The 27223-nt window shown below is 40.9% G+C and overlaps 1 protein-coding gene across 12 annotated transcripts in view; it reads right to left on the bottom strand.

Moving 5' to 3' along the window:
- The window catches only part of LOC113965119 (von Willebrand factor C domain-containing protein 2-like), a 426515-nt gene that overhangs the window by 161701 nt on the left and 237591 nt on the right, over positions 1-27223 (bottom strand). For 5 of the 12 annotated variants that reach the window (XM_027678036.1, XM_027678037.1, XM_027678035.1 and 2 more), the window contains one exon: positions 12628-12693. In XM_027678036.1, coding sequence (XP_027533837.1) covers positions 12628-12693 — 66 coding nt within the window. Of the gene's footprint in view, positions 1-4830; positions 4880-4954; positions 5041-5078; positions 5178-5202; positions 5219-12627; positions 12694-27223 lie in introns of those variants that run through there. The other 7 variants (XM_027678046.1, XM_027678042.1, XM_027678047.1 and 4 more) reach the window with 7 other exon arrangements.

Below are 27223 nucleotides of genomic sequence, written 5' to 3'. Positions count from 1 at the left end.
TTGCAAGTCCTTTAATTGCCTTCACAGTTCCACCCTCCACTCTTTACCTTCCTGCCAACTTAATGAACATCTTCATACTCCAGAAGGTCTCCCATTAAAATGGGCATGCTCAGATCCATCCCAGTCTTAACTGGCACTTACAAACAAAACAAGTAATTGTAACATCAGGAATTAACAGATTTATATAATTTCCAGGAAGTTTTCAAAATCCATTTCCTTCTTCCCCCTTTTTTTTAAACATACATTTTTTCTTCTGAATATTATCGATGATGAACAGTAGGACTAATCATCAGGTATGGCTTAGGTATGTATTCCCTGAAAATTGCTGTTTCACACCAGCAAGAAGGATAAAAATCTGGATAATTATGTCTCTTGCTTATAAACACCCCTCTGGATTTATTGCTGAAAGATCAATAATACATGAACCACATCAATTTGCTTTATCTAATTTGGACTGCAGTAAACTCCTCCCAGGAGTATCCTCTTCAAAGTTTATTTCTGAAGGCAGGTCAGTAGTTGTTTCATCACCTTGTGCAAATATTTTTAAAAAGGCAAAATAGTGAGTGAACAGCAACTAATTTTCACTATGACAAGTTCTGATTTGCGAGTCCTTTGTTTTCAAAACAGCTGCAGCCACATGAAGTGTATTTTAAGGGACTCTTTCGATGACTAGACTGACATTTTCATCAACCCCAGGGGCAACAGATCCAAGTCTAGGCCCCTTGCCAGCTACAAAGAAGCTTGATAATTATTTCCCCTTTCCATTACTATTGGGAATCTGGTTGACCTCTGGCTGATGAGCTTGTTACTGCTCTCACCAGTCTTGTTCCCAGTAAAAGGAGTCTGTTCTGTGTACACAAAGCTGGTGGAACCTCCTCACCATTAAGTGCCAGTAGACAAAGTGGCCACATGAGAAACAGCTTCAGCTGCCTCAAACTGAGAGACTCCAATAATCTGAATTTCTAAGGTGCTCCCTGTGGGACACATCCTATATCACTTAACTGTACCCCCATTTTATATGTGTTATAGGGAGTATTTTTAGGTGGAGTCATTACCTCCCACATTTACAGCCTGAAGCACATCAGAAACCTGGAAAGAGTTATTACTTCAGGCCTTGTTGTAATGCAAAAACCAAATAACACTCAGAAAATATACCAGGGGGCACATAGACAAGGCAGACAGAGTCCCATTCCTATGGCACCCCGTCCCACAGAGTGAAATTGGGCTGTCTGAGCAGCAGTGAACAAGGGCAGAGGGATCCCACGAGAATCCAAGCAGAGGCGGGTGAATATGCTGTGGTGGTTACATGGAAAAAGATTTTAATGTCCAATTAAGCCAAATGAATTATGTAAAATATGATAAAGATGGAGGAAAAATGCAGATGCAGTCCATTATTAGACTAATGACTAATCAATCACCACCCATTTTTGAAATATCATGCTTAAATCATCCCAGCTTCAAATGAAAATAGCATCTTCTTAGAAACCCATGGAATTACTTAGCCTGGCAAAAATACAGAGCTACACTGATTACCACTTTGAAAGTGCAGTGGTCTATTTTTAATAATTATTTTCATCAAGAGTGGGGGAAAGGGGTGATTAAGGGTAATTAACAGGCAGGGCCAGTGTTTTCCCATCTGCTTTCTTCCTAGCTTTGTCCTTTTATAGTTTCGACTTCTGCAATGTGATCAAAGTTGCAAAGAACCATTTATTTTTCAAAGCAACTGAACTCCCAGAGCTCAAGCAACTGGGGTCTGGTCCTCACTCCCAGGGACAATTTTTACAGCTTTGAACAGAAACAAACTGGTGAGACACCAGCTCTTCTGGGGCCGAAGAGAATCCAAGATATTGATGCAGAAAGAATCATGCCAGAGCTTCTCTGGTGGTTCCTACAGAAGAGTCCTCCAACTGTATTAGCAGTTGTCAATGAGCAGCTCCTGATTTTGCACTGAGTAGAACTGGTACAACTTGCCCTAAAACGGTGGCTATTGTTGCTGTACAACAATGACTAACGTTGTGATGACTAATCTGTTGCAATCCCCTGATATTATGGTTCAGTGTGCAGGTTTTGACAGTGTACTGACTGTGTATGCTCTGGGCAAAAGCATCCTCCTCCTCCCATCCAGCATTTGTACAAACAGGCAGAACAGTATCTATTACGAAAAAACATTGCAGATCCAAAACAAGAAGACTCTGTTCCAAGCTCTCTCTTAATCCCATTTACACGGCAGTATCAGCACCTACCCCACTAGCTCAAAGGAGACACCTTGGGATAATGCATGTTTTATGCCTGTGGGAAGCAGGGATCATTCTTATCCCAGCTCCAAATCTTGCTGGCTCTTTTTCCTTCGGGCGCCCCAGCAGCTGCAGTTCATAATGAACGTGGTAAGTCAAAACAGCCTTTACAAAGATACTGGAGGATTGTGTCAACACTTTCCTCTTTCATTTGCTGCTGCTGCAGAGAACACAGACAGATGGATCACCCACTGTAATGAAGGTGAAAGAACGTGAGACCACCAGAAGTGCTGTAAAAAGGTAGTGTTTATCCCAATTAGCCACTCTAAATGATGGTCCCAGATTAAACACTTATCAATTACTGCTGCACACGCTGGGTCCTGACCAGGGTCACCTGTAACATGAGGACTGCCTGCAGGTCCTTGGAAGCGTGCAGCAAGTCCTGGTGGGAAACACAAAGCAGGGAGACACACATGGGGAAGTGCTGACTGAGGGGCGAGTGCTGCTAACACAGCAGCACTGTGTTTGCAAACAACCAAACAGAGCACAGGGATCAACCAGACAGGCCCCAGGAGAGGTTTCAAGTGGAAGAGAAATTTATTTCAGGAGAGTAGAGGCACTGAGATGCCTCTTTATCATGATCAGTGACCAAAAGTCTATTTCTGTTAGAAAGTGGAGGAGAAGCAGATATTTTGGGAAGTGGTAAACATGTGGATGAGATGCCTATGCTGATAAATAAACAGGTATGGGGGCCTTCACATACCCCAAAATTTTACGATATCAAGACAGAATTTTTTTCATGTCTTATCCTTATTTTCTCAGTGGTGATTTTGATCAAGATGAAGAGTATCCTAAAACGATATTATTTCGAAGTTATTAATTTTATCCTTTCAGATCACATGGAGACTCAAAAAGAACACCCCTTGTGTCCTCCAAAGGAGGATCTCCATCAAAAGTAATCCATGGAAATGGCAAAACTTTGTTACAGGAAAATTTCCAGCTTTACTAACTTTCAAAAATAATTGTGGATCATGGGTCTCTTGTTTGTGTACATGCTCTCTGCAGGTTTTCCTCTTGCTGTGTGAAAACAGAGGGAATTTCTCTTCCCTTTGTCACATCAAGTAGCAGGAAGTGCTGGTGGTGTGTTTGAGGAGCACAACACATGCCAGGTTTGCAGAAACCATTGCATAAATTTACATATGAAACCACTGCACTCCCTGCAGAGTTACTGCTCCCTGTAGTTGACACTGCACTTGAAACAGGGCTGTAAAGGGAGCAATAGCTTTTGCAGAGAGGTTTAAAATAATCAATTTTGTTTTTTCCTTTCTAACCATCAAAGAAGTGCCTTTGAATTCTGGGAGCGCTGCAGTGAGAGGAGATGAATGATAATTGCCATTCCTGGCTTTTCTCCGTATTTTTGAGAGATACCATGACTAAAGTAAAGTTAGGTGCCATCATTACCTGATTAGACACTCCTGAGAGCAATAAGCATAACAAATTCCTGGGCTATGCCACATTCGTGCACAGGGATTTTATCATCATTCAGTTCCTTATAGTCTAAATAAGTACATTTGGAAAAACTGGATAGCATTCACCGCAGTAATGTTAAAATACAGATGTAATATATGCTTTCGTAAATTCATAAATTAGAATTAGTGGCAAGAGATCTATTGCTGAAATGTAAAACTGCTCATTTTAAAAAGCAGAACATCTAAGTCACTGAAAGAAAATGAGTGTCAGTAAAGTACATGTGCTTTTTTTAACGAGAAGCTACCAAAGGAACATGGTGAAATCATGGAATCATTAAGGTTGAAATAGTCCTCTAAGATCATCGAGTCCAACCTAATATTTGGCTCTTTATCTTGTCTTTGGGTGTTTATTAAGGGAAACTAAATGCATAAAGAAGAAATATCAACAATATATAAAATGTATTCACAGAAGCTTGCCCACTTCTGAACTCCAGTAAGTGTATGAATCTTTCTCACAGTTTTAATGTATTCCAGGTGAAAGAATGATCAGTTCAACAAATATCCCAATATTTCAAGAACTACTTCACAAAAGCCAGCTAAATACCTGTGGTGGGTTGACCCTGGTTGGGTGCCAGGTGTCCCCCAAAACCACCCTATGGTTCCCTGCCTCAGCTAGACAGGGCAGAGAAAAATAAAACAAAAGACTTCTGGGTCAAGATAAAGACAGGGAGAGATCACTCACCAACCACTGACCCAGCTAAAGCAGACTAGGGGAAAAAAATACATTTAATTTGTGTAGGAAACCAGAAGAAAGGTTGACAGGATCAAAACAACCAGGTGGGAAGTGGGTGGGGGAGGGCAAACAGGGTGAGCTCTGTGGAGATGGGACAGCCACTGCTCCACCCCCACCCCCTTGAGCCCTCAGAGCCCCCATAAGCCCTCACAGCCCTTACATCCCTCACAGCTCTCAGGGACATCACGGCGACAGTAACACACACAGATCAGAGCCCTCCAGAGGAGATTAGAGGAATGGTTGACAGGCTCAATACAACCAGGTGGGAAGTGGGGTAGGGGAAGAAACAGGGCAAGCTCTGCATAGGTGGGACAGCCACTGCTCCATCACCTACCTCTTGAGCCTTAATCAGCCTCTGGACCATACCGAAATGGCAGCAGCCGAATGCATTTCCTGACCCAAAATAGCAGAGTGACCGCACGTCCTCACCCAAAATGGCAGTGACCGCATGTCCTGACCCAAAATGGCAGAGTGATCACATGTCCTGACCCAAAATGGCAGAGTGACTGCACGTCCTGACTCAAAATGGCAGAGTGACCACATGTTTTCACCCCAAATGGCGGAGTGACCGCATGTCCTCACCCAAAATGACAGAGCGACCGAACGTCCTGACCCAAAATGGCGGAGTGACTGAACGTCCTGACCCAAAATGGTGGAGTGACCGAACGTCCTGACTCAAAATGATGGAGTAACTGCACGTCCTGACCCAAAATGGCAGAGTGATTGCACATCCTGCCCCAAAATGGCAGAGCAACAGAATGTCCTGCCTCAAAATTGTGAAGTGACTGTATGGGCTGTCCCAAAATGGTGGACCAACCGTGTGGCAAACCTTGCCATGCAAACCCAAAACAATATAATCTGCATTCCTATCTGTGATGGACTTCAGCTGTGCATTCTCAATTATTTTCAGACTAAATCAATCTGATATTCAAGTGCCTTCTAACAGTGATATTTATTCAACTACATATTAATTGCATTTTCATAACAGAGAGGCCTTTCCAAAGTTGGCCCTACTTTCACACTTGCAAAAATTAATTTTAAATCCAACTTGGTATTCTGTAAAGCCACGTACTGCACAGCCACGGATACAGCACAATTTGAAGCACCCTGCTTCCCTTTGGACGTGATTTGATAAGCAGTAGATGTTCAAGAGTCCTCTTAGCAAACACAAATCACTGTTTTAGTTTACTAAACCCATTTCTCTAGCCCAAATTTTGAAGAGTCAACTTTGCACAGATATGCTGTTTGTTGGAAGAGCTGTTCAGTCTGTTCCTAACAAATGCAAACCCACACTGACAGCACCTATTTTAACAGGTGCCCTGGCTAAGGAAACATGAGCCCCCACCAACACCTGAGCACAGCAAACTGGGAGTGCTGGGTGAGCCGGAGGTGAGCATGAGCAGCCACGTCTGAAGCCTTGGCCTCACACCTCAGGGCCAAGGGTCTGCAATGGTTTCCATTCCAGGCAGTGATGACAACGGTAGTGCAGGCAAAAGCCTCACAATTAGTCAAAAAAAATGACCATCACATGAGAGAGTCATAGGGTAGAGGGTGCTATGCTGATTTCTCATGTGTTTTAGGACACAATTCCCCATGAAATATAACAAATAGAGGCAGGTTTGACTGTACTGTATAAGGGAAGTTGAATTTAAAAGAATCTAGTTGGATCTTTGTATTCTGATTTTGTTTGTTTTGCAAAAAGATGAGTTGAAAAAACAGCTGTTAAAATAAAAAATGAATTATGCAGGGGCCTGGACCCACAGTGTACATCTGCCACAGCAAAGGCTGGCATGCTGGGCCAGGAGATGCAATTTAAAAAAAATCCTTATTCCTTAGGATACACAAATTAATTCTCCTCTAAGAAAGAAGGGCAAAGTTTTCCACAGTACTAGCAGCTGTGCATGCTAAACAGTGCTTGCTTCATGTACTGTATACACAGAGGGTCACATTCACTGCAGAACACAGAATTAAGCAAACAAAATCACATTAAAGGAGATAATCTCTTTTTCTTTCAGTTTGGAGCAAATGGACATTACAATATGTCTCTATTTGTAAATATAAATTCTGAAAACAGAAAAGAAAATACTGTGCGGTCAGTTATTATCAGGTTCTGTTGAAGATCTTTCAAGGGCCAATCTGACCTAAAACGGATCGGTTTTTTAAAGTTACTGAAACCCAGATTACATCAAAGCTAGTTAAAAATGATGCATTTTCTCTTCTTGGGCTTCACAGAGTTGTTTGAGATCCAAATGTATGTTCATTACCTCAAAATTTTATCATGAAGAGCTGAGACAAAGCTTCATCATACGCAAATATTTAAACAAGAGCAAAATCTGATTAAAAGCTTCAATTAGAAAAGTTAAATATTTCATTTACTGCTGGTTCAAAACAAATGAATGAGACAGCATGATGGCAGCCACCTGCCCTGCTTCCTACCCCATGTTGCTCATCTACACCATCATCATGTGGTTCACTGCTGGGGCACACAAGCCTCAGTGATCATGTCTAGGGACTTTCAGCTTTCATGCTCCCTTGGTTATTTCACTTTATTATAGAGTCCAGGTGCGAGCAAGCTCCACATTAACCTGGGCATTGTCTTGCATTCACAGCACTGAGACCAGGTAGAACTACTGGGATCCAGCAAAGGGTGTGTCCTGCAAAGAGGGGACCAAAAGCAAAGACCAGGTGGGAATGTGCTGCCTCTTACAGAACATGAGACCTTAGGTAACACCTTATCTGCAGACAGGCAGATATCCATCTTGGAATGCCAGAGAAGTCAGGTCTTTACAAATATCATTAGGAGGAGAAACCACACTCCTTTTCATAGAATCTGGTTTGGGTTGGAAGGGACTTTAAAGCTCATCCAGTTCCAACCCCCTGCCATGGGCAGGGACACCTTCTACTATTCCAGGTTGCTCCAAGCCCTGTCCAACCTGGCCTTGAACACTTCCAGGGATGGGGCATCCACAGCTTCTCTGGGCAACCTGTGCCAGGGGCTCACCACCCTCACAGGGAAGAATTTCTTCCTAATATCCCATCTAAACCTACTCTCTTTCAGCTTGAAGCCATTCCCCCTCGTCCTGTCACTACAAGCTCTTGTAAATAGTCTCCCTCCATATTTCTTGTCAGTTCCCTTCAGGTACTGAATTTCTTGATGGGTACTGAATTAATTTCTTGATGGATTTGAAATAGTTTCCTAGGACCTACCAGCAGGAAGAAAACCAGAAGAAGATCTTCTAAAATCTAAGCTTCCCCACATTTGTTTGGGTGAATGTTACAAGATACTTTGTGATTTACTGAGATTACCTGCATGGTGACAACAACAAGCACCAGAAGAGATTCCCTGGATTAAAAAAGAAAAAACAAACAAAACATTAAAAATCAACCTGTGGTAAATGAAAGAAAGATATAAACCCTGAGGCTGGAGGAGAGACCCACTATGGCAGAATGAACTGATCTCATATCTCATAATGCACAGGGTTGAACACATAAAACAAAAGAAGGTGGATTTTCTTGAGTTGTGATTACTTTCAGAGTCAGTAAACTTGATAGGATTGGGTTTAAAATATCTGAATAGATTTATATTTATACATAATATATTTATATACTTGATAGAGAATAGAAAGACTGGTTAATTCCAAGTTTTCAAAGGCAGCTTGGGCCTTGATTAAGCAAACTGCAAGACTAACAGATTTTTTAATGATTTTTCCCCAGAAGAAACTCTAACTGGGAATTTGATCCAAAAATAACCCAGGAAGACAAAACAAACAGACAGTGAAGGAACTGCATTTTGTCTAATTTCGAAGTGCAGAGGTAAACTCCAGCAGCAGTCACCGCATTTACTGACACCAAAGGTTTCTCAGTCACCATCATCAGCTGCACGGGATTTTTCTCTGACACTGACTTATCGAGGTGTGTGACATCTATTACCAAGTTTTTCTTTGCAAATGATCTCTGATAAGAAACCTGAAATGGTGATGGGAAACTGAATGACACAAACAAGGTGTGACATTTAAAAATCAGGCTTGGGTTTCTTCCAGTTCCATGGAAGGGCCTTTGCTGCAAGACTGTCTCTTTTCTCAAGGACATGGGTATACAGCACCCTGGGAGAGCCACCTCTTACAAACCAATGCATCATGGATTTCCTGGGCCTTCTGAACAGTCAGATGAGTCCCTACATTTTGGAGCTTCCTCAAAGAAAGGGAAGGAGGAATATTTTTACTTCTAAACATATTCTTATTTATCCAGCCTTCTACATTAAGTTGGAGAGTAAAAATATTTAAAGTGATCAGAATAAAAATGGATCTACCAAATTATTCTCGAATGATTTGAGAACATGTTATCTGGTCTACACATAATGTGTAAAGCAGGCACAGACTGTAGGGCTCCATGAGTAACACTGGCATCAGGGAGGATGGGAAGTAATTTAACAGGATGCCTGGCCAAGGGAAGGGAGTATTCCAGGAAACTTGCTTCCAAAGATAGGGAATAACATGACTATTTCAGGGAATGGATGTGGAAGGGGATTCAAGCACAGTTTTCTGAGTGTTTCACTATTATCAGAAAGAGCTTTTTGCCAACAAGTGAAATGAGGGCATTTTGACACAGATTTTGTTCTTTGCCATGACAGAGAGACGGAATAGATTGATTTTTTTTACTTCTAACAATGTTCAATGGCCTGAAAGTGGTTAAATAATGATAATAAAATCTGTATTTAAAATGTAATTCAGTTCTGTAATTATATTTCTTATGCATGGAGACAGAAATAAACTAGAGGAAGAACCTATTAGCTCTTTTGCATGTATAATTGAACACGTTTGATATTACTTGGTAACCTTTGTAAGCAACTGGCTTTGAGTTTATGCAAAGAGGTGAACACCTTGCATACATAAATAACAATCAGAGCAGATAGGTTTTTGATTTTGTATTCTGTTCTTTTCTTGTTTGTGTCTGTTAGATGCAGTCAGACATCCCTGGCTTTATCTGGCTATCCATAGAAACATCTGAAAGATCTGACTTTTGCATCATTTAGATGCAGTAATGAATAAGAACTGACATCAAATATCAATATTATTGGCCCAGCTAAATGGTAGCTGACATCCAACCGGACTGCTGAAGAGGTAAACAAAATTGAAATTTTGTTTTTGTTTAAAAACTGTCTGACATTATTTGCCCTTCAGTAAATCAATGGAAGAATGACCTAAATGCTGTTTGCATTTTGGCTTGGGGAGGTAAAATTGGGCCATTGCTATCAAGCATCTTTTTTTTATAGTCTTTTAGGTTTTCCTAAAATAACCTGTAATTTCAAAAATACCGCTTTTGTTTTAAAGAAACTGGGTAATCTCTGTAATGGTTCCTAAACCTGCAGACATCATACAAACACAGCATGGCAGATACAGGTGAATGATAATTATACTCTTATTTGAACACAAACACATATACACACACATAAGGGAGCAAAAAATGATTCAACCAAGCATCTATAGTCTTTATACTTCATTGGCATAGGGGTTTACCTTTGCAAAGGATGTACAGAGCTCGAGATGTATTTAGGCCATACCTCAGTGCAAAGGACATATCTGCAACATTTCTCTCCACAAAGTTATTGTGTAATGGAGACATGGGAGCAAAAGGTGTTTATTAACTTTTAGGTAATTTTAGTAACATTAACTTTTAGGAGGAAAGGTGCATTTTTCTATGTCCTGAATTCAAAAGCTATGTGGGTTTTGCCCACATTTTCTCAAACATTCCACAGGCGGAGACCAACCTTGAAAACTGCAGAATTTATACAGTGCTGAAAGTGTTATTTGTGAAGTCCTGACATAACAACAACTGCAGAAGTTTCTCTCAGGGCAATGTGACTCTGGAGAGCCCGTGTCCCAGCAGGGCAGGCTCCAGCAAATAGGCACGTTTCAGGTGCCAAGCTGGCAGTTGTGTTCCATAGGGAAATGCCTAATTAGGGAATCTCAGCACTAATAAGAGTTCTGGCTGCAAATGTTGCCCACTTAACAAAAAACTATTAACTACAGTTCCATAAGCATGGTACAGTAAATAACTCAGATTTAATCAGTTTCACAGAGTTTAATGAGGATTTATTCAGTTTGTGTAAATGCATTATTCTTTTTTAGCTTCCTTGTACAGTACTCTTTCCCTAAAATATCCCTTAATATTTGGACACACTGCTTGGATGGCTTTCTGATCTAACTGGAAAATTTGTTCCTTGTTCATGTGTAATTAGAATTTCATGTTCCTTCAGAACTCCTTTGGGCACCAAGCAGCCCGAGACACGATTGCCACAAGCCCACTGAAGTGACTGAGGAGCCAACTTAAACTGACCTATATCCCTGCAGAAAAAGGAGTGAATCCCTTGGGATCTTTCACCATTACAGCTCTGCACCCACAGAGCCCAACCCTTTAGGCAAGGCTTCTGACAAAGCATGGGATCTGCAGATCTGTGGCATTAGGATACTAAAAAAAAAGTGAAAAAAAACCCCTCTAGGTAGGATTTTGTCAGCAATCACTCTTCAGTTTTGCCTTTTCAGACTTCTAGGTTGGACACCTGTGTCCAAACAGTCCATGATCAGTGTCCAAAATATTTTCCATGTAAGTATTCTGGAAAATATGAATGTTTCTATAAAAACATGTCTTTCCTCATAAAGCATGCATCTTTTAACAAAAATGTTGTCTCTCAGAATTAGAACCCTAATTAGCTTGCTTAGGGTGGAATATTTTAATTTTTTGGTGGGCAAGCACTAGAGGGTAAGAAAACAGTTCTCTAGTGCTATATTTGGCTGCAATATAGCAATTGCTTCGCCAGCCTGACAGTGTGACAACTGTTACTTGTACAACTCAGGACCACTACTTAATTTTTCAGTGGTTTTCCAGTACATGCAGTTAACTTACATAACTGCAATCACAACTTCTGAAATTATATTCCTCACTCAGTTTGATCAAAGCTGATCAAATGTTTCCATTTTTACTAATTCAACCATTGAGAATGTCAACCAATTATTTTAGCCTAGAGTTTAATGCCAACTGTAATATTCTTTACCAAAATCACATGCTTCTCTGGGAGATTATCAGCACACAGTCCTTCAGCTTGCTGTTAATCATTACAGGTCACATGAGAGCACGAGGCCCTTTGTAAATTAATACTCGCATTAAAGACAGTGCTACAGTATCACTGTAATATTTCCCTCACAATTCTTGCTACTGTTCTACACTACAGTGTTTCAAAATACTGAGAGGCAGGTTGTGCCTGTCAAATATAGATACATATTCACGTGGCCAAGAAAGAATTAAGATGCCTTGGGAATTCCTATTCCCTCCTTGACATCAGCTTATCCCACTCCTTCTGCTCTGCCAGCCCCTGGGTTTTGCCCTCTAAACACATAGGGCAGTTGGTAAAGCAGCAGCTGATACTGAACAAGAGGAGAATATTCAGGATCTCCTACAGGAAAAAATAGTACCTTGCTCTGCTTGTAATGAAAGTGTCAGTGGGGGCACAGAGAGCAGGAACACCACTAAAATATTTTCCAGGAGAGATGGTCTCTGAGAGAAAAGGCTGAGTGGTAGCAGAAAGCAGCACATGCCTTGCCACTTCTACACCAGTTTTAAAGAGCACTGTGACCCAGAGAGCCAGAGGAATCATACATCACAAATGTTTTGATCATTTCAGAAAATTTCATATCACCCCAAAGAACCATTTGGGAGAAATTCCTTCCCTTCCAAAGCTAACGGGCATTCAGATCGCAGTGTGTCACCAATCCAGACCAAAATGGTTCTTTTTAGACAACAACTGTAAAATTAACCATCCAGGAAAAAAACCCAACAGCAAATGTCATTAAAGAAAGTAATTAAATGACCATGACAAAGTAGAATGGCTTAGATACCGCACACTAATCAAAGGAGAAAGGAACTAGGAGCAAGGAGGGGGCAGCTTTATTTGTACCAGTCCCTAGGTCTGGCCTGCCTGGCAGGTATGTGCCACTGAACCACCCTAGAAATCATTACTAATACTGAATTCAGCCACAGAGGGATCTGTTCCACCAAGGCCGTCACAATATGTACCAGAGCAAGGAACCTGATGATTAAAGAATAAAAAAAAAGGAAATTAGTGTGCAGAACTTACCTTCATGTTGAATGTAGCATGATTGCAGGGATGCAGGTGACCATGGAATGTGTAAACACGGAGACCCTAGGAATGAAACAAAAAGAGAGCATTTACGTAAGTTATAGTGATATAAATTATTCTATACCCTTGTTGTAAACAGAAAGACCTTGATTTTATGGCTGTGTGCAAATCAAGACACGTCGTGTGCTAAAAAACCAGCTCCAGGTTGCTGGAAGAGGAACATATTTCTCACAATTACTAAGGATATATCTCCTTACTTCACATAATAGCCAGCAGAAAAGGTGCATTCAAATATCACAAAAGAAAAGGCTCCCTTGCTGGAGGCTTTGAATTAGAAGGTGTAATCGCTCCTTCCAAAAGACTGAGCTCTCGCTCTCAGGCAATGCCTCTTGATATTCCACACACACCATTCAAGGCTTCCTCAAGGAATTACAGGCACAAAATCAAAATTAATTATCTTTTGTCATCTTGCACATTAGGCCATAAGTGACCTACATAGTGCAGTAACATATGTCAGATGTCATCACTGATCTCTGGCTTGTTCTCCCAGTACAGGAGCCATCCAACCACAGTATCTCCTGCTATAAAACCTGAAGTCTTCAAGATGAGAGGACAAGGCTAGTAAAAAGAGATGCCTTTCTCTGTTTTCATAGAAGTCACTGGCTTCATGGGTAACAGAACAAAATCCTTCCTATTAAGAGTGAACCCCAGCTTTGAACAGTGTAATCATTATGCTGAAGAACAAGTTTTCACTGAAAGAAAACATTTGACTGACACTGGAATTGAAAGGCAGTTTGTTGCGTTTTTCTGGAGAGATTAAAAAAACCCCAAACCCAAGATCTGAAATTCTACCACTCATCCTACTAGTACTTCCTTGCACTTATTCCAGCTTGAATCAGTCTCTGAGAAGTGGGGGAAACATAGGTTAATCATACCTCTGTCTTGCTTTTAGAGTTTATATCATCAGCTTAATTCTATTTTTATTTTCCCAATCCAAAAAACCTGAAATCACTCCTGCTCTGACATAAGACATTTGAATTCTCTTTTTCACTGACAAAACCTCCTACATTTTATCATCAGCACATTCAGCAGTAGATTCTCACTGTTTGCAACAATCCCTTTCAGAAAGTAGTTAATGAGGTTTGACCACAGAGTAATTCTGGAGGGATACTCCCCGATAACGCTCTGTGGTTCATATCACATCCCTGAACCACTCAGGAGAACAGCCCAACAAAACAGCAGTTAAAGGGATTAGATTGCTGCTGTAAATATCTCAGGGGTTAAGAGCAAGGAGGGAAAAAAGCTATTGAGGCTGAAGAGCAGTGTTGACGCAGGAACATATGGGGATTCATTATCTGCAGATAAATTTCAGTTGGAAATTAGAAGACAGTTCTCAAACACTGAGATACAAAAACTTGCTTTGCTCCAAGCACTGGGGATAAAAAAATTGTAAGAAGCTGCTTGAAAAGCCTGGAAATAAATGACTTTCTCCTATATGTGATCTTTTGCCTGAACTTGCAGACCAACGAGGCTCTTTCCAATTTTGCTCATATGGCATTAGAATACAAATCTCTCATAAAGCCCAGCATTTAATGCTTCACAGAATTTCTTTTGTTTCAAAGAAGTCACCAAAATAAGGCAGTAGGCTACCTTGGCAAGCACCAATTTGTACCTTATTGTATTTTTCATTTACCTTTCTGTCTTGAAGTAGTTTCTGCTCCGAGGCCACAGATGCTACTGCAGTCAAACTAGGAAATTAGTATTAAACCCATGGAAGGATTGCAAGGCAACAAGAGGACAAGGCTGTGGACTATTAAAAACACTATATTTAAAGAGCAAGCACACTATCCACTTTAAGCATAAAAAGGTTGCCATGGCACAGTTCTTGAGTCCTCCACAGTTGTCAACGAGGGGACAGAGTTCTCAAAATACCTCACTCAAAGACTTGGTATATTTACAACTTATGTATTAGAGATAAATTGGATCTCAGGGAAAGGTTCTTCCCCCAGAGGGTGGTTGGGCACTGAACAGGCTCCCCAGGGCAGTGGGCAAGGCCCCAAGGCTGCCAGAGCTCCAGGAGCGTTTGGACAATGCCCTCAGGGTAGGATTGTTGGGGTGTCCTGTGCAGGGCCAGGAGCTGAACCTGATCCTTGTGGGTCTCTTCCAACCGAGGATATTCTGTGTTTTCTAAGTAATAAAACATGAGCCGATAAATGCTGATAAAAATAAAACTTAGGTAATTATTATCCAATTATAAATTCACCGCTGGAATAGAAACATGATTACACAATATTCCCTAAGATTGGCAGACAAATGAAATGTGACAAAGGTAACAGGATAGGAGACAAAGATAACCAAATGCATATAGGCAGTCTAGCAAGAAAAAATGTCAAGGACACAACATCTACCTTGTGGCCCAGCAGCAATATCGATTGTACCCAGCCCATGGTAACAAACCAAGTGTCGCTGCATGCTTTGCATGTAAAAAGTAGCCCTTGTAAAATAACTGCTGCTGCTCAGCAGGATGTAGTATTTACCCTCAGACACTCTCAAATACCAATATACACACAGTAACCTTTCCACAAATACAGAAAAAGCATGCTGTCACAAACCAATAAAAAAGAGAAAACCCCATGGATGCTGCGCCAGAGAATGAATGTTAACTTTCTGATTTCCCTTCTGGAAGTCAATTCAGTATAAACCCTCTGAAAAGGATTTTAATAAAAGTAATAATAATGATAATAAAAGCGAGACAAAGGCAATGGTTCTGTAAAGTGTTTCTCAATACTATCGCTGAAACCTAATTTCCAAAGTGCCACTTTATTTTTATTCAATCCACAGCTCGTGTTTCTTTTATCAACACCAGGAAATCTGAGCTTGGCAGACGTACATGCCATAAAAACAAAACTGGAAAGCTTACTATTTAGCTCTAATGTCCCAGAAAAAAAACAAACAGTAATAAATATTCTGAGAATTTATACCAAGACAGCAGTGAGCTTCCAGCACCACGAGCTCAGCAGTCAGTCAATGACACTCCTTTTGCACATGCATTCTGCTTTTCAGTCCTTAATCATAAAATAATCCACCCCAACACCACCAGGACCCCTGCTCTCCTCCATGCAGTGTGGAACTGAACAGTGTCCACAACCAGCATCTGCCATTTCACTGAACTTCTTTAAGGTTCAAGATGAGCAGGGGCAAACACTTGGGACTTGTATCACAAGGAAGAGAGCAGGGGAAAAACAGGGAGCTTGATGTTATGGGAGTTCTTAGGGAAAATTATGGTCCTTTGCTGCTACCCTGAAGGTCTCCCTGCCCATCACCCCACTGACAGAGGTAACTATCACAAACTGAGAATGGGAGAAACAGCAAAACACCAGAGCAGGACTCTGCAGCTGTAAAAAGGCCCATTTTCCCCACATTTAACCCATGGGGTCTATCCAGTCTTTTTTGCATATGACACTCTAGCAGTATCAATTATGGAGAATACATTATTATTATTGTTGTTAACTGAGTCATCAGGTCTTGATTGAAATATTAATGGAGGAAATCTGAGTTCCATTCCCTTCTTGAGCCCAATTACATTAATAACCACACATTCTTCCTCTGCAGGAAATACACCGATAATAGCAACGTTCAAGGAAAACAAAATATGGAGCGTTCTGCATTGTTGAGGTCTTTTAAAAAAAATCATTATTCCCACATGCACACACACATATAATTTTCCAGTTTGAAACCCAGAAATTAACATTAGAACCAGTGGTTAGAAACACCCCAGCATTATGTTATGGAGCCTATCAACCTCTCAGCTGCCACTGAACACAGGCATTAATTGCCTGCCTTGGACTGGAGCTACCTAAGAGATTTCAGAGACAGAAAACATTCATTTTCTAAAATGAAATCTGTTACTGTAGAGGAGCAGCCTGATCTTTGGAGCTACGGATCTGCAAAGTCATCCTGCTGGAAAAGTAGTTAAACAAGGTTTCTAAATTCAAATTATTTTTTTCTTCTTACTTTCAGAGGATAAAAGCCCAAGATTTTGGAATCGATAGTGAAATTCTGCTGTAAATCCTGCCTATTGTGTATCCATATAGATACATGAATACAAGACAAGACAGGATGAAGACAAACATAATTAATGCTTCTTTGCACTGGAATTATTAAATTCAACCATTAAGTATGTAAAACAGCAGCTGAATCTTCCCATACTTATTTTAATTACCATTTCAGCAGCAACAAAATAAAACTCCCTAACTCAACAAGCCATATCCATACTGCAAGCACCTCTGGAGAAAATGCACAGCCAAAACAGCTGAGCATCATTTTAAAACTACTCATGTTTTTTAAATTCTGCTGTTTTGGGGTTTTTTTTCTGTATTTTGAATGCTTTGCTATACATGAACATCTGACACGAACAAACTTAATTTGCAAGTTCAAAAATCAAGATAACAAATCCATTAGGTCAAGCTGGGTGTAATAGACTGGGCACAATAGGTAATTATTAGTCTGATAGGAGCTTTTAGATAACAACATCTGAGCATGAGATTTATCTAAACAGTGTTCAGATAGGAGATTTATTTGTAATTTCTTGGTTCATTTGGAAATTAACTCAAAGAAATAATGTTCATTCAGAAGGACTATATTAAGAAAAGTGTTCAAACCATGAAGCACTCAGCTGTGGAAATGTTCACCTCATTCTCTTTATTAAAAACAAACAAAGCCTCCCAACAGTTTTTCATGAAAGGTTTAATTGTATTTGGGGGAAAATGAAACTTCTGAGCTTACATAGGTAAGATTTTCTCAGCAAGTCAAACAATGCGATGCTTAGGGAGCTCCCTTTGCTAGACTTGAAGCATCATAGGCAGTGTACTGGGATTACTGGCTACTGCCTCACTGGGAAGGTCTAACCTTCCTCTCCATTCTCCCCTGATGAATCTGGCCAAGGGCTTCCATTTTCACAGCAAAGTGCAAAATTAAAAGCCTAGTCCTACTCAAATCCCTGCATTATTCACTCCACAGTCTGTCAGCCTGGCCCACCTGTGCTTGGCACCGCAAGGCACCGGGGAGCTCCAAAGGGAACATGCGGCATATCCAGCAGAACTATGGCTCTGCAGGGGAATTGCCTGCATTGCTCCCTTGAAGGAGGTACACTGGAAACATCAAAAGGAATTTGGATCTCTTCATGAGAGCACAAGCTATAACAAGGCAATTTTTAAGAGGGAGTAAACTCATTTTCACGTGATATGACAAGTGAACACAAAAACTGGAGGAAAGAGCCTAAACCCACCTACCCCTTCTACCTTTGCAAGACAGCTCCTTTCTTTGCAGCCCATGCCAACTCACTTCAGCAGTTTCCTGAGGTCTGTGTGTGCCCCTTGCAAGGCCAGCCCAGCTGCTCTCAGTGAGAGCCGCTCTCTCTCCATCTGCCCCAGCCCGTCTCGTCCAGAGGGCACCACTCCCAGCAAAGCAGAAGGGCATCCATCTCCCAGGCAGCCCCGGGGGCTCTGACGGGCACGTGATGGACAGGATCTGTACAGTGAGCACTGAACACATTTGGAAAACAATTCTACCATCTGTCACCGCAGGTTTTACTCGATAAGCTCGAGCGCAGAACCTTCAGCACGAACTTTGCTTCTGTTCTCCTCTTTTGGATTATATCCTGGGGGGGGCAGAAATCATGTGGAGGAGGCTGTTTCTTAATGTCAGACCAAGGGTAAGGCCGGGGCATTACTCAGATGTTCTGTAATCCTGCCTTTGGGGAATAAAATTAACCTGTGACCACCTTTGTGTGCCTTATTACACGAGGATTCACAGAGGCAGGAATGTGCACCAAAACTGAAGTACATCAGCTGTTGGGCTCTTTTCTTAAAAAAAAACCACTTTATTCCCTACATCTTCCTAAAGAAATAGAAAAGAATTTTTGTTCTCTTTAAAATGCATGAACTTATGTAACAACTTTCATACCATGAAACATTACAAACTTGAGAAACAGCATTTTTCTAAAGGTGGTAGGTAATAAAAACAAGGAAGGGAGCTCTGCCTGCCAGCTAACCCCAATGCCCCACTTTTCATCACAAACCAGCCTTCCTTTCACTTCAGTTAGTAACACCTGCTATTAAACACAGGGAAAAACTTAATTACCTTGCTCTGGAGCACCCCTCAATTATCTCATTTCCGTAGGTCTGAACTTTCACCTGAAGATAGCATTAATATATCTTTTGCACTGATCACAAAGTCATAGTATTATTTTTTAATTGGGAGGAAAAGTATGTTTCTAGGCCAAGACCTTGTATGCTAAATCTGTTCAAAGTGAACCTCTAAGGCTCTCCCAAAAAACACTAAAAACAGGAGTTTATAGTAAAAATGCTGACAGATTATATTCCTGCCAGCATAATATAACCTGACTCTAAGATAAATGTTTCATGAATTAAAAAAGTTGAAAAAAAAGCTCCTCTGTTCAGCTTTGTTCTTGAGATGAAAGTGAATTATCTTTTTGTCTTCTAGTGACACTTGGATTTTTGTACTGCAGTCTGCAGAAAGCTGTAACCACAGGCAGTATTTAAACAGACATGACCGTGTGGGATTCTCTCCTCACTCAACTCCTGTAAGAGACATCAAACTCCCAACTATATAAGGAGGAAGAAAGGTTTTATGGCAAGCAGATGCCTCCCTGTACTTGCTTCTGTGAAGAGAGAGAAATGTCATGTCTAGTTGAAGAGATCACACACGAGCACAGTCCCACCTGCACGGCCATGACAGACCATCCAGGGAAGGGGAGGGAGGAATTTCTTTTCTGACCCATCATTCCTTTCAAAGAAAATAAATAGAAGAAAAAGTCCCTCAGGGATATTGGAATTCTTTCAGTATCAGCAGAGCTGTACGTCACTCCCCTGGTTGGTATTGGCAGGTGGCTTCATTAACAGAAGCCACCGTGTCTTACTAAGCATTTGAAAGGCAGGTGAACAAACATCACCCTGCCTGCGCCAAAAAAGCAAAATTTGGGAACTGCATTTCTCCTGTCCAGTGTAACTCCTGGAGTTTAAATGTTCCAGCAAGAGAAGGGTCAGTGGGGCAAGAGCAGGGCTGGCCAGGGAAATCCTGTGTGCTGAAGCCTGTTAACTGCAGACTTTGCAGTTTAAATTAACTTGGTATTCCAGTGATTTGCAAAACATACCAACTGTCTGCAGGAGAGCAATGCCTGAGTGAGAGAAACCTGGTAGGGCTGCCTAACACTAAACATCATGAGCTCTATTGCTTTAAAGTAGAAAAGATCAAAAATATGAATTATAAATGAGCGGAAGTTGCTGGTGGAATATAACTGGAAAAGTTATGAGTGCAGTGCAAGTATAGAAAAAATATACAATAATTTCTGCTGGCTTTGAAAACTAAATTATATGAAGCCAGAATAAAACAATGAATACATAATTTAATTATATATAAGAAAAAGTGAGAGGACTACATGTGGGAAATCCTTTCTTCTTATCTGACTATGAGAAGTTGAGTATCAGTCTGAAGGACTTTGGTGCTCTTAAAACCTGAAGCTCAATTTTGGCCCAAATACCAAACTGTTGCCTACTGTGAATTCATACCAGAACAATGTTGTTGTTTTTTTTTTCCTAGCAGGCGAAAGGAAAAACTAAGAGGCTTTAACTGAAAAAGACAGTATAGAGAGAAAAGCAGCTACATACACAACTGTGATTACTAAATAAGACAAATGAGGTGGCCCAAAAGTTTCAAAAACAGAAAGGAAAAAGAAGTTGAAGAATTTCTTCCCTTCAAAGAGTCAGCATAAATCAAGAGTAAGCCAATAAGATCAAAGTTATCACTTGTCTGACAGCCATTGGGAGAGTGTTTACTTCTCTCGGTATAAAGGAATTTGTAAGCCTGCTGCATTCACAGTGTGAATTTTGTTCTGGCAGTCACTCTGCATCAAATGTACCTCAGCCAAATTTCAAATGGCAGATGCACAGTGAAAACACCACAATGAGAACAGCAAAAAGGGGCAAACCTCACAGAACATGGCTGCAGGTCTCTTCCACCAACCTGCAACTGCTGAACGGCTCTCTTGAAGTCAGGTTCTTCTTTCATCTCTATTTCCTCACTAACCAAAAGGAAGGGAATGACTAGTTCCCAATGTGGGGGGCTTGGCAAAGAAACCAGGATCTGAATGGAAAGGGAAGGCACACCACTTGCTCACCATGATCTGTTTTTCCCAACTACTGCTGCTATGGGAATAACAGGATTGTTGACCTGAATAACCAGGATCAGAGAAGAGAATCCAGACTGTTCAGCTAGAAGCACTGAAGAAGTTATTCATTGGAAAAAGAAGTCACTGAAATAAGAAAAAAAATGAACTTTTAAAAAGTCAAAATTGAAAAAATAATAAATCACCAGTGTCTGAGGAGAAAATGTTGCAATCAGCTTTTACAAACACACTGTCTACAGACTCTCTACACCAAATCCTGCTTACACCACCTACATATTCTAAGTGAAACGAGAAGAAAAAGATTGCAGGTGCCTATCAAAAATAATCCTACTGTTCTGTAATTTCAAATTCAGAATTCTGTAATGATTCCAAATCAAACGTACATCAATATTTTCGGAAGTGAGATTTTCTAGAGAAAAGAGAAAGTAAAGCGGGAAGGTCTGCAAAGCTATGGAAATAGTTCCATCTTTAGTAAGTCTGCTGGACATCTAAGTTCTATTCAGCTTTCAAAGCACAAATTGCTGTCTGAGTATCTCATTAATATGACAGTTAACTTCCTTTACATTTAGGAACAGGCAAAATTTGTCTCATAAACTTGCATGCTTCATATATTATGGGCCTTACATGTTTTTTGGGGTCTTGCTAAAATACAGATTCAGTGTGAAAAGGCGTCATCCTTTTTGTCACTGCCTTCCACAAGGAGGGATCACAAAACGAGACAGACCTGGGCCTTACTGAAGCTAGAGACAACATTATTCCCAGTTTCACTCCTGGAACGAGGACACTGGGTAATGCCTTGGCAAGAAAAAACTTCCACCTGATGTCAAGCCTATGAATTTACCTTTGCCAATAACTATGCTCATGCTCAGACCAAAGCTGTGTAAATACACCCTTCTGACTTTGGCCATACAAAGCATTCCCACTGGAAGTACCTTGCTGAATCTCAGCATGAGGATTACCAGTAGTACTCTCTCATCATAGCACTGCTGCCACTAAAAAGCTGTCTTCAGTCTTGGTAGAAATGGAATTAGGTAAAACACCAATTTTGAAATTCCTACCTGCTTTATAAAGTTTATTGATCATTCCACAGAATAATTATTTTAATCATTAAAAATACACTCCAGTAGTTTAGCTTTGCTAAGTTTAATAATATTTCCCAATAAACTTAATGGCTGAAATGACATAGGAATAAATATACTTTTTAATCCATCAATACTGGCTCTGTAACTGGTGACTGGACTTACAAGACCAGAGAGTACAGAACTATTTATGTCACCTTCAAAGCATCACATGTAGAGGGCTGAAACCAGAATATCTTTACTGGGAACATTCCACGACAAAACAAATGTCATAAAAAGTTATAAATACATAAATACATAGACCTTCATGTGCAAGAAAATAAGTCAAATAAAAAAAATTGAAAAAAATTATTCCAAAGCAAGAAGAACACTTCTCCCAGAATGTTTTTGTCAGGAGTGATAAAAACATTTAGCAAGTGAGAAGCAAGAGCTCTTCATCTGTTTTAGCACCATTTTCCCAAGGTGCTCACATCATGCCACAAGACTGCAGAGATACTGAACAGAAGCAAAACTCCTGGCAGCCTTTTCAGAGACCTCTTATAAAATTGCAGCATGATTACATTACCTCTTAAATTAAAAAAAGTTTCAGACGAAGTTCAGCCTGTCAGAGCTGCAAGAATTAGATCTGGGACCAAATGTATTGTGACTAAGCTCAACGCTGTATAAATATTAGATCCATTATTCAAAGAACTCGCAGGACACCACAAGCTTGATTTTACAGCGACAAAAACTCCCTGTGAAATCTCCTTCCTGGGATTTTTCCCCTGTAAGGGTTGGGCCCCTGTCTGAGCAGCAAGGAACTGTAAACAGCAGGGTCCCACTGAAGGAGTTGGCTCATGTGTGCAGCCTCAGACAAAGCAATGCCAGCCGTGGGGCTGGTGAGTTATTAACAGCAGCCTGCTCTGTAATTGTCGCCGAACTAATCTCATTGACACATACAAGTTAGGAAATAGAGGGCTCATTAACAAAGCCTCCAGCCTTTATTAGATCATATAAATAACCAAGAGTGCCTGCAAAAGATCGATTACAGCCTTTAAACGTTTACAGAATCAGTGTTTAATTAAGACAATTTTAATATGCAAATCAAGCCTAATTATCATCATTTGTTAATGTTAGTCTGCCTGGGTTCTAAACAGCTTCGGCTGCAAATATGGTAACACGATCATATTTCTGCTGCCTTTTTTTTTTTTCCTCAGAAGAACTGCAGAGGAAATGATCAAGTTGTGCTTCCAGTGTGTACAAAGGCTTTCAAACCCGAGTTTCCATCTCCTGTTTGGAGATGGAAAGGTCAAAAAGTGCTCAGCGTAGCAGAAAATTAGTGGAAATATTATGCATTTCTTCACCCACTATTTTGTAGAGTGCTTTAATTAATGTATTTCCTTCAAAGCACCCAACCCCTCCGGGACCTCCTTCTGATGAAAATCTGCCCCTGTTCAATGCAGTGATCAAATGGGTGGGTTTCTAACACAGGTCATTGTCACTGAGAAGCTGATATTGGGACTTTTTTCCTTCCTCACTCCTCTTCCCTGGCAGTGGTAACCCTCCAATGGTGGGAAGCCACAGCATTATGGCAAAGCCCCTGGAAATTCAAGTGTAAGGAAACCAAGAGAACAGCACAACCTTCAGCAATGTGATGGGAGGAGCAGGCAGGCAGGAATACAGAGCAGCAAGGGAGAAAACAAATGTCTGTTTGTTTTTTGAAAATCAAGTTAAAGCCTCGAAGCCCCAGTGAATTTGTTTCGAGAAAGAGGGTGGGGCAGCTGCAAAACAATCCTGGTAAAAATCATTCCCTTTTCCTGCCACTGCTGCTCTCCTGCCACCAGGATGAGCCACACAGATTAAAATGAAGGAAGAGAACCACTCACTATTGGGCACTATTGATTTGTCGTTGAATGCTTTACACACTCGCAGTGGGGGAAATACAAAATGTTCCTGTTTGCAACATTTTATAGTATGGAAGGTCACTTCTTTGTTTGTCTTTGCTATTAAGTTTTCTTTCCTCATATTCCCAACTCTTGGGAGCCTGTAGCTGCCAAGCCCTCAGCTGGTTGAGGGTAAAAGGAAAACTTTCTGCTTTTACTCGTTCTGTAATATATTCTATATATTTCTAAGGAGAAGAAGTCCTCAGAAAGAAAAAAAGGACATGCAGTTACTATAGGTCATGAGTCTTTCAAGACAGAATGAATAAAACTGCAAAAATCAGAGGAGGAATAAAATACAAGAGGCAACTTGAAAAGCCCCCAGTTCAAATGGGAGCAGAGTGCCTTTCATCAGTGTCTTGACTGACTTGTGGATGAACAGACTTCATACAGGAACTGCACAGGGTACAGCCATGGCTGGGTAGAGATCTGTCAGCCAGTCACTTCCCAGCTCCTTTTTGGAAGGTGCTCTCTGGAGGCAGCCTTGGAGAATGGGGCATGTTCAATAAGATCTGGGCCTGCCATTGCTGACACAGCACGTCCACACAGCAGGTGAGTTAGGCCGAGGGACAAAAATGATGGCGAATATCTGACCCTGAGGAAACCACAAGAATTTGAACTGAGTCATGAGGGAATGGCCTGAAGTTGTATCAGGGGATGTTTAGATTGGATCTTAGAAAAAGGTTCTTCTCCCAGAGGGTGGTTGTGCACTGAACAGGCTCCCAGGGCAGTGAGCACAGCACCAAGCCTGACAGAGCTCAAGGAGTGTTTGGATGATGCTCTCAGGCACATGGTGTGACTCTCGGGGATGGTCCTGTGCAGGGCTAAGAGTTGGGCTCGATGATCCTTGTGGGTGCATTCCAACTCAGCATATTCCATGTGATTCTCTGTATGGGAGTGAGCACTGCAAAGTTTAATCTTCCTAAAGGTCTCTGGTAACTTTTATGAAAGATGTTGACGCTTTCTTACTTATCCTTCATTAGATAAAATGGCCAGGATTTTCACAGAGCCTATGGAAGCTGGCATTTCAGTGGAACTTTGCATAATGAGTGAAACAATTATACATCCAGGAAATACCTGCAAACCCAAGAGCAGGGAAGAAAGACTGGAAATCAAATGCAAACTTGGGCACATCTAGTAGGCTTAGTGGAGAGGTTTTGTGCTCAGACACTTACACCACGGAGCTATTCCATCAGGATTAGGACAGGGAAGGGAAGAAAGGAGCAGTACTTCACAAGTTCAGATCATGGCTATGTTTGCTGCAGCACTACAATGCTGTATTGGCTGGTTTTTCTTAGGGGATGTTTCCCTAAAGTGGGAAGTCAACAGCCCTGTTGCATTTCACACAACAGTAAGTGGTGGGATAATTCACAGCTGAGGGTTCACAGTCATTTTCCTGGTCACCTCCATGATACTCAGTAACACTGGATAAGAGACACTCCTTTCTGTTCCAAAGGAAACTTCCCAGACCATGGGAAGTGCTGTGCCCTGGGACACCTGCTCTGGTTTTCCAATCCATTTCCATACAAAACCAGCTACTTCTGAGGAAAGTTCTCTTATGGAACAGGTAGCTATGCTGTCCATACCTATTAGTTCCTGTTCTCAAGTCTAAACTGCTATTCATATCAAAAAGACATAGAATATATTTTGACATGTTTTATGGTCTCATTACACGCAGACAAATGACCAGTCACTTTTGTATCCTGCTAAAGGTGATGGAAAGGTAAAAAATTCCCAAACTCCCTTCTGTCTCAGCAAGATGAAACAACACCTGAGTGAGACACAGATCTGATAACTTCCCATGATACATAGATATAACTCACGGCAGATATTACTGTCAAAAACCAGAGAGTTTTAAAAATTAATTCAGAAAAAAACTATCTGCATTAGAGAGGCACATCAACAACTCTGCTCCATAACAATGTTCAGGCATCTTCCAAATTAAATGCTGCTTCTTATGTAGAGATCTTCTCTGGGTTCAATCACTCGAACATACAAGTTCAAGAACATTGTTACAAGAACTGTCATAAATAAAAAGTACTACTTAAACAGCATTTACAGCCTGGAACAGGTTAAGCATCTCTTGAATTCCTACTCTCCAACAACAATGGAATTAATGCCCATTTTACAAAGTGGAGAAAGGCAAGTCCGCTGGCACATGTAGCTGAAAGCTGTTGAAGGAACCCTGACACTGGGTTCAAGCAGAGCAGGGCAACCCCAATTTCATTCCATTCCTCAGATACACTGAGCACTCAGCACAACTCTTGGACTATTAGGTGTGTTTTGCAGGTGAAAATTTTCAACACATGATTTTGATTACTAAAGAATGAAATACAACTTAAGCTTTGTCTTTTCATAAGACAAAAAATTATATATTTGTTTAAATGATAAGTGCCTTCTTTGATAAAATTCTTTCTTATGGGTTTGATTATAAACCCCCAACCTACTATTTTCATTTTTACTCATTCTCCTTTTTTGTCTCCCTCATCACTAGGGTCAGCATACACAGTGATTTCTTGATCTGGGAAGCAAAGCTCTTTAATTAATTTTACTGGCTTTGTAATTTTTCAGTTTAAGCCAGATCTTTCCCCATTATTGAAAGACGGACAAGTAAGGATACTTTTTTTAAAGCTAGAAAAAATTTAACATAACAATAACATTTAACAAAAAGAAGCTCAAAATGAAAACCACTTTAAATGCAGATGACCTACAACTTGTATTCCACCCCTGCAAATTTTCAAATAAAACTCTAAAATCTCAAGCTGCAGGGAATTCTCAGGATGCCCTGGGCACCCCTGCAGGAGGAGCAGAGGCTGGGCTGGCTGTGGGGTCCCTGGCATGGCCGGGCCCTGCCCTCTGCACCAGCTGTGCTGTTTTACAGCAGGGTCACTGCAACGACACGGCAGAGCTGGGGGCCAAGCTCCAAAATAAATTCATGCCCTCACATGTCTTCAAGCCACATGTGGAGGACTTCTTATCCACAGTTAGGAATATATGGCCAGAGGAGCCTCTCGGGTCTCCTCAGGATGTACATCTACCCACGGTACATGACAAGATGGCACAAGAGGTATTGCACTAGGAGATACCACGTTATGTTCATTTTCTCTTCAGTGAACTGAATTGCAAATAAATGACCCAGAAACCAGCAGGAAATGAGGACATATCACCAACAGGGTTTTATAAATATTATTTGTTAGAAGACGTAACTCTCTTGACAATATATGACCCATGACTAATTTCAGGGGGTCAAGGTGATCTTTGCCCTCCTCTGTGTAGAGTATTATTCTTCTCTAGAGAAGTTCAGAGGTTAATGAATAAAGTGCCAGCAAAAAAGAAATGAGACTAAGCAAGAAAATGCTCGTTCTCAGTCTCTGCTATAAATAATGCTC

Source organism: Neopelma chrysocephalum, unplaced genomic scaffold (genome assembly GCF_003984885.1).
Source record: "Neopelma chrysocephalum unplaced genomic scaffold, ASM398488v2 Primary Assembly neopelma1_44, whole genome shotgun sequence".
In the NCBI taxonomy this organism is placed as follows: domain Eukaryota; kingdom Metazoa; phylum Chordata; class Aves; order Passeriformes; family Pipridae; genus Neopelma; species Neopelma chrysocephalum.
This window is presented reverse-complemented; position numbering and strand designations above follow the sequence as displayed.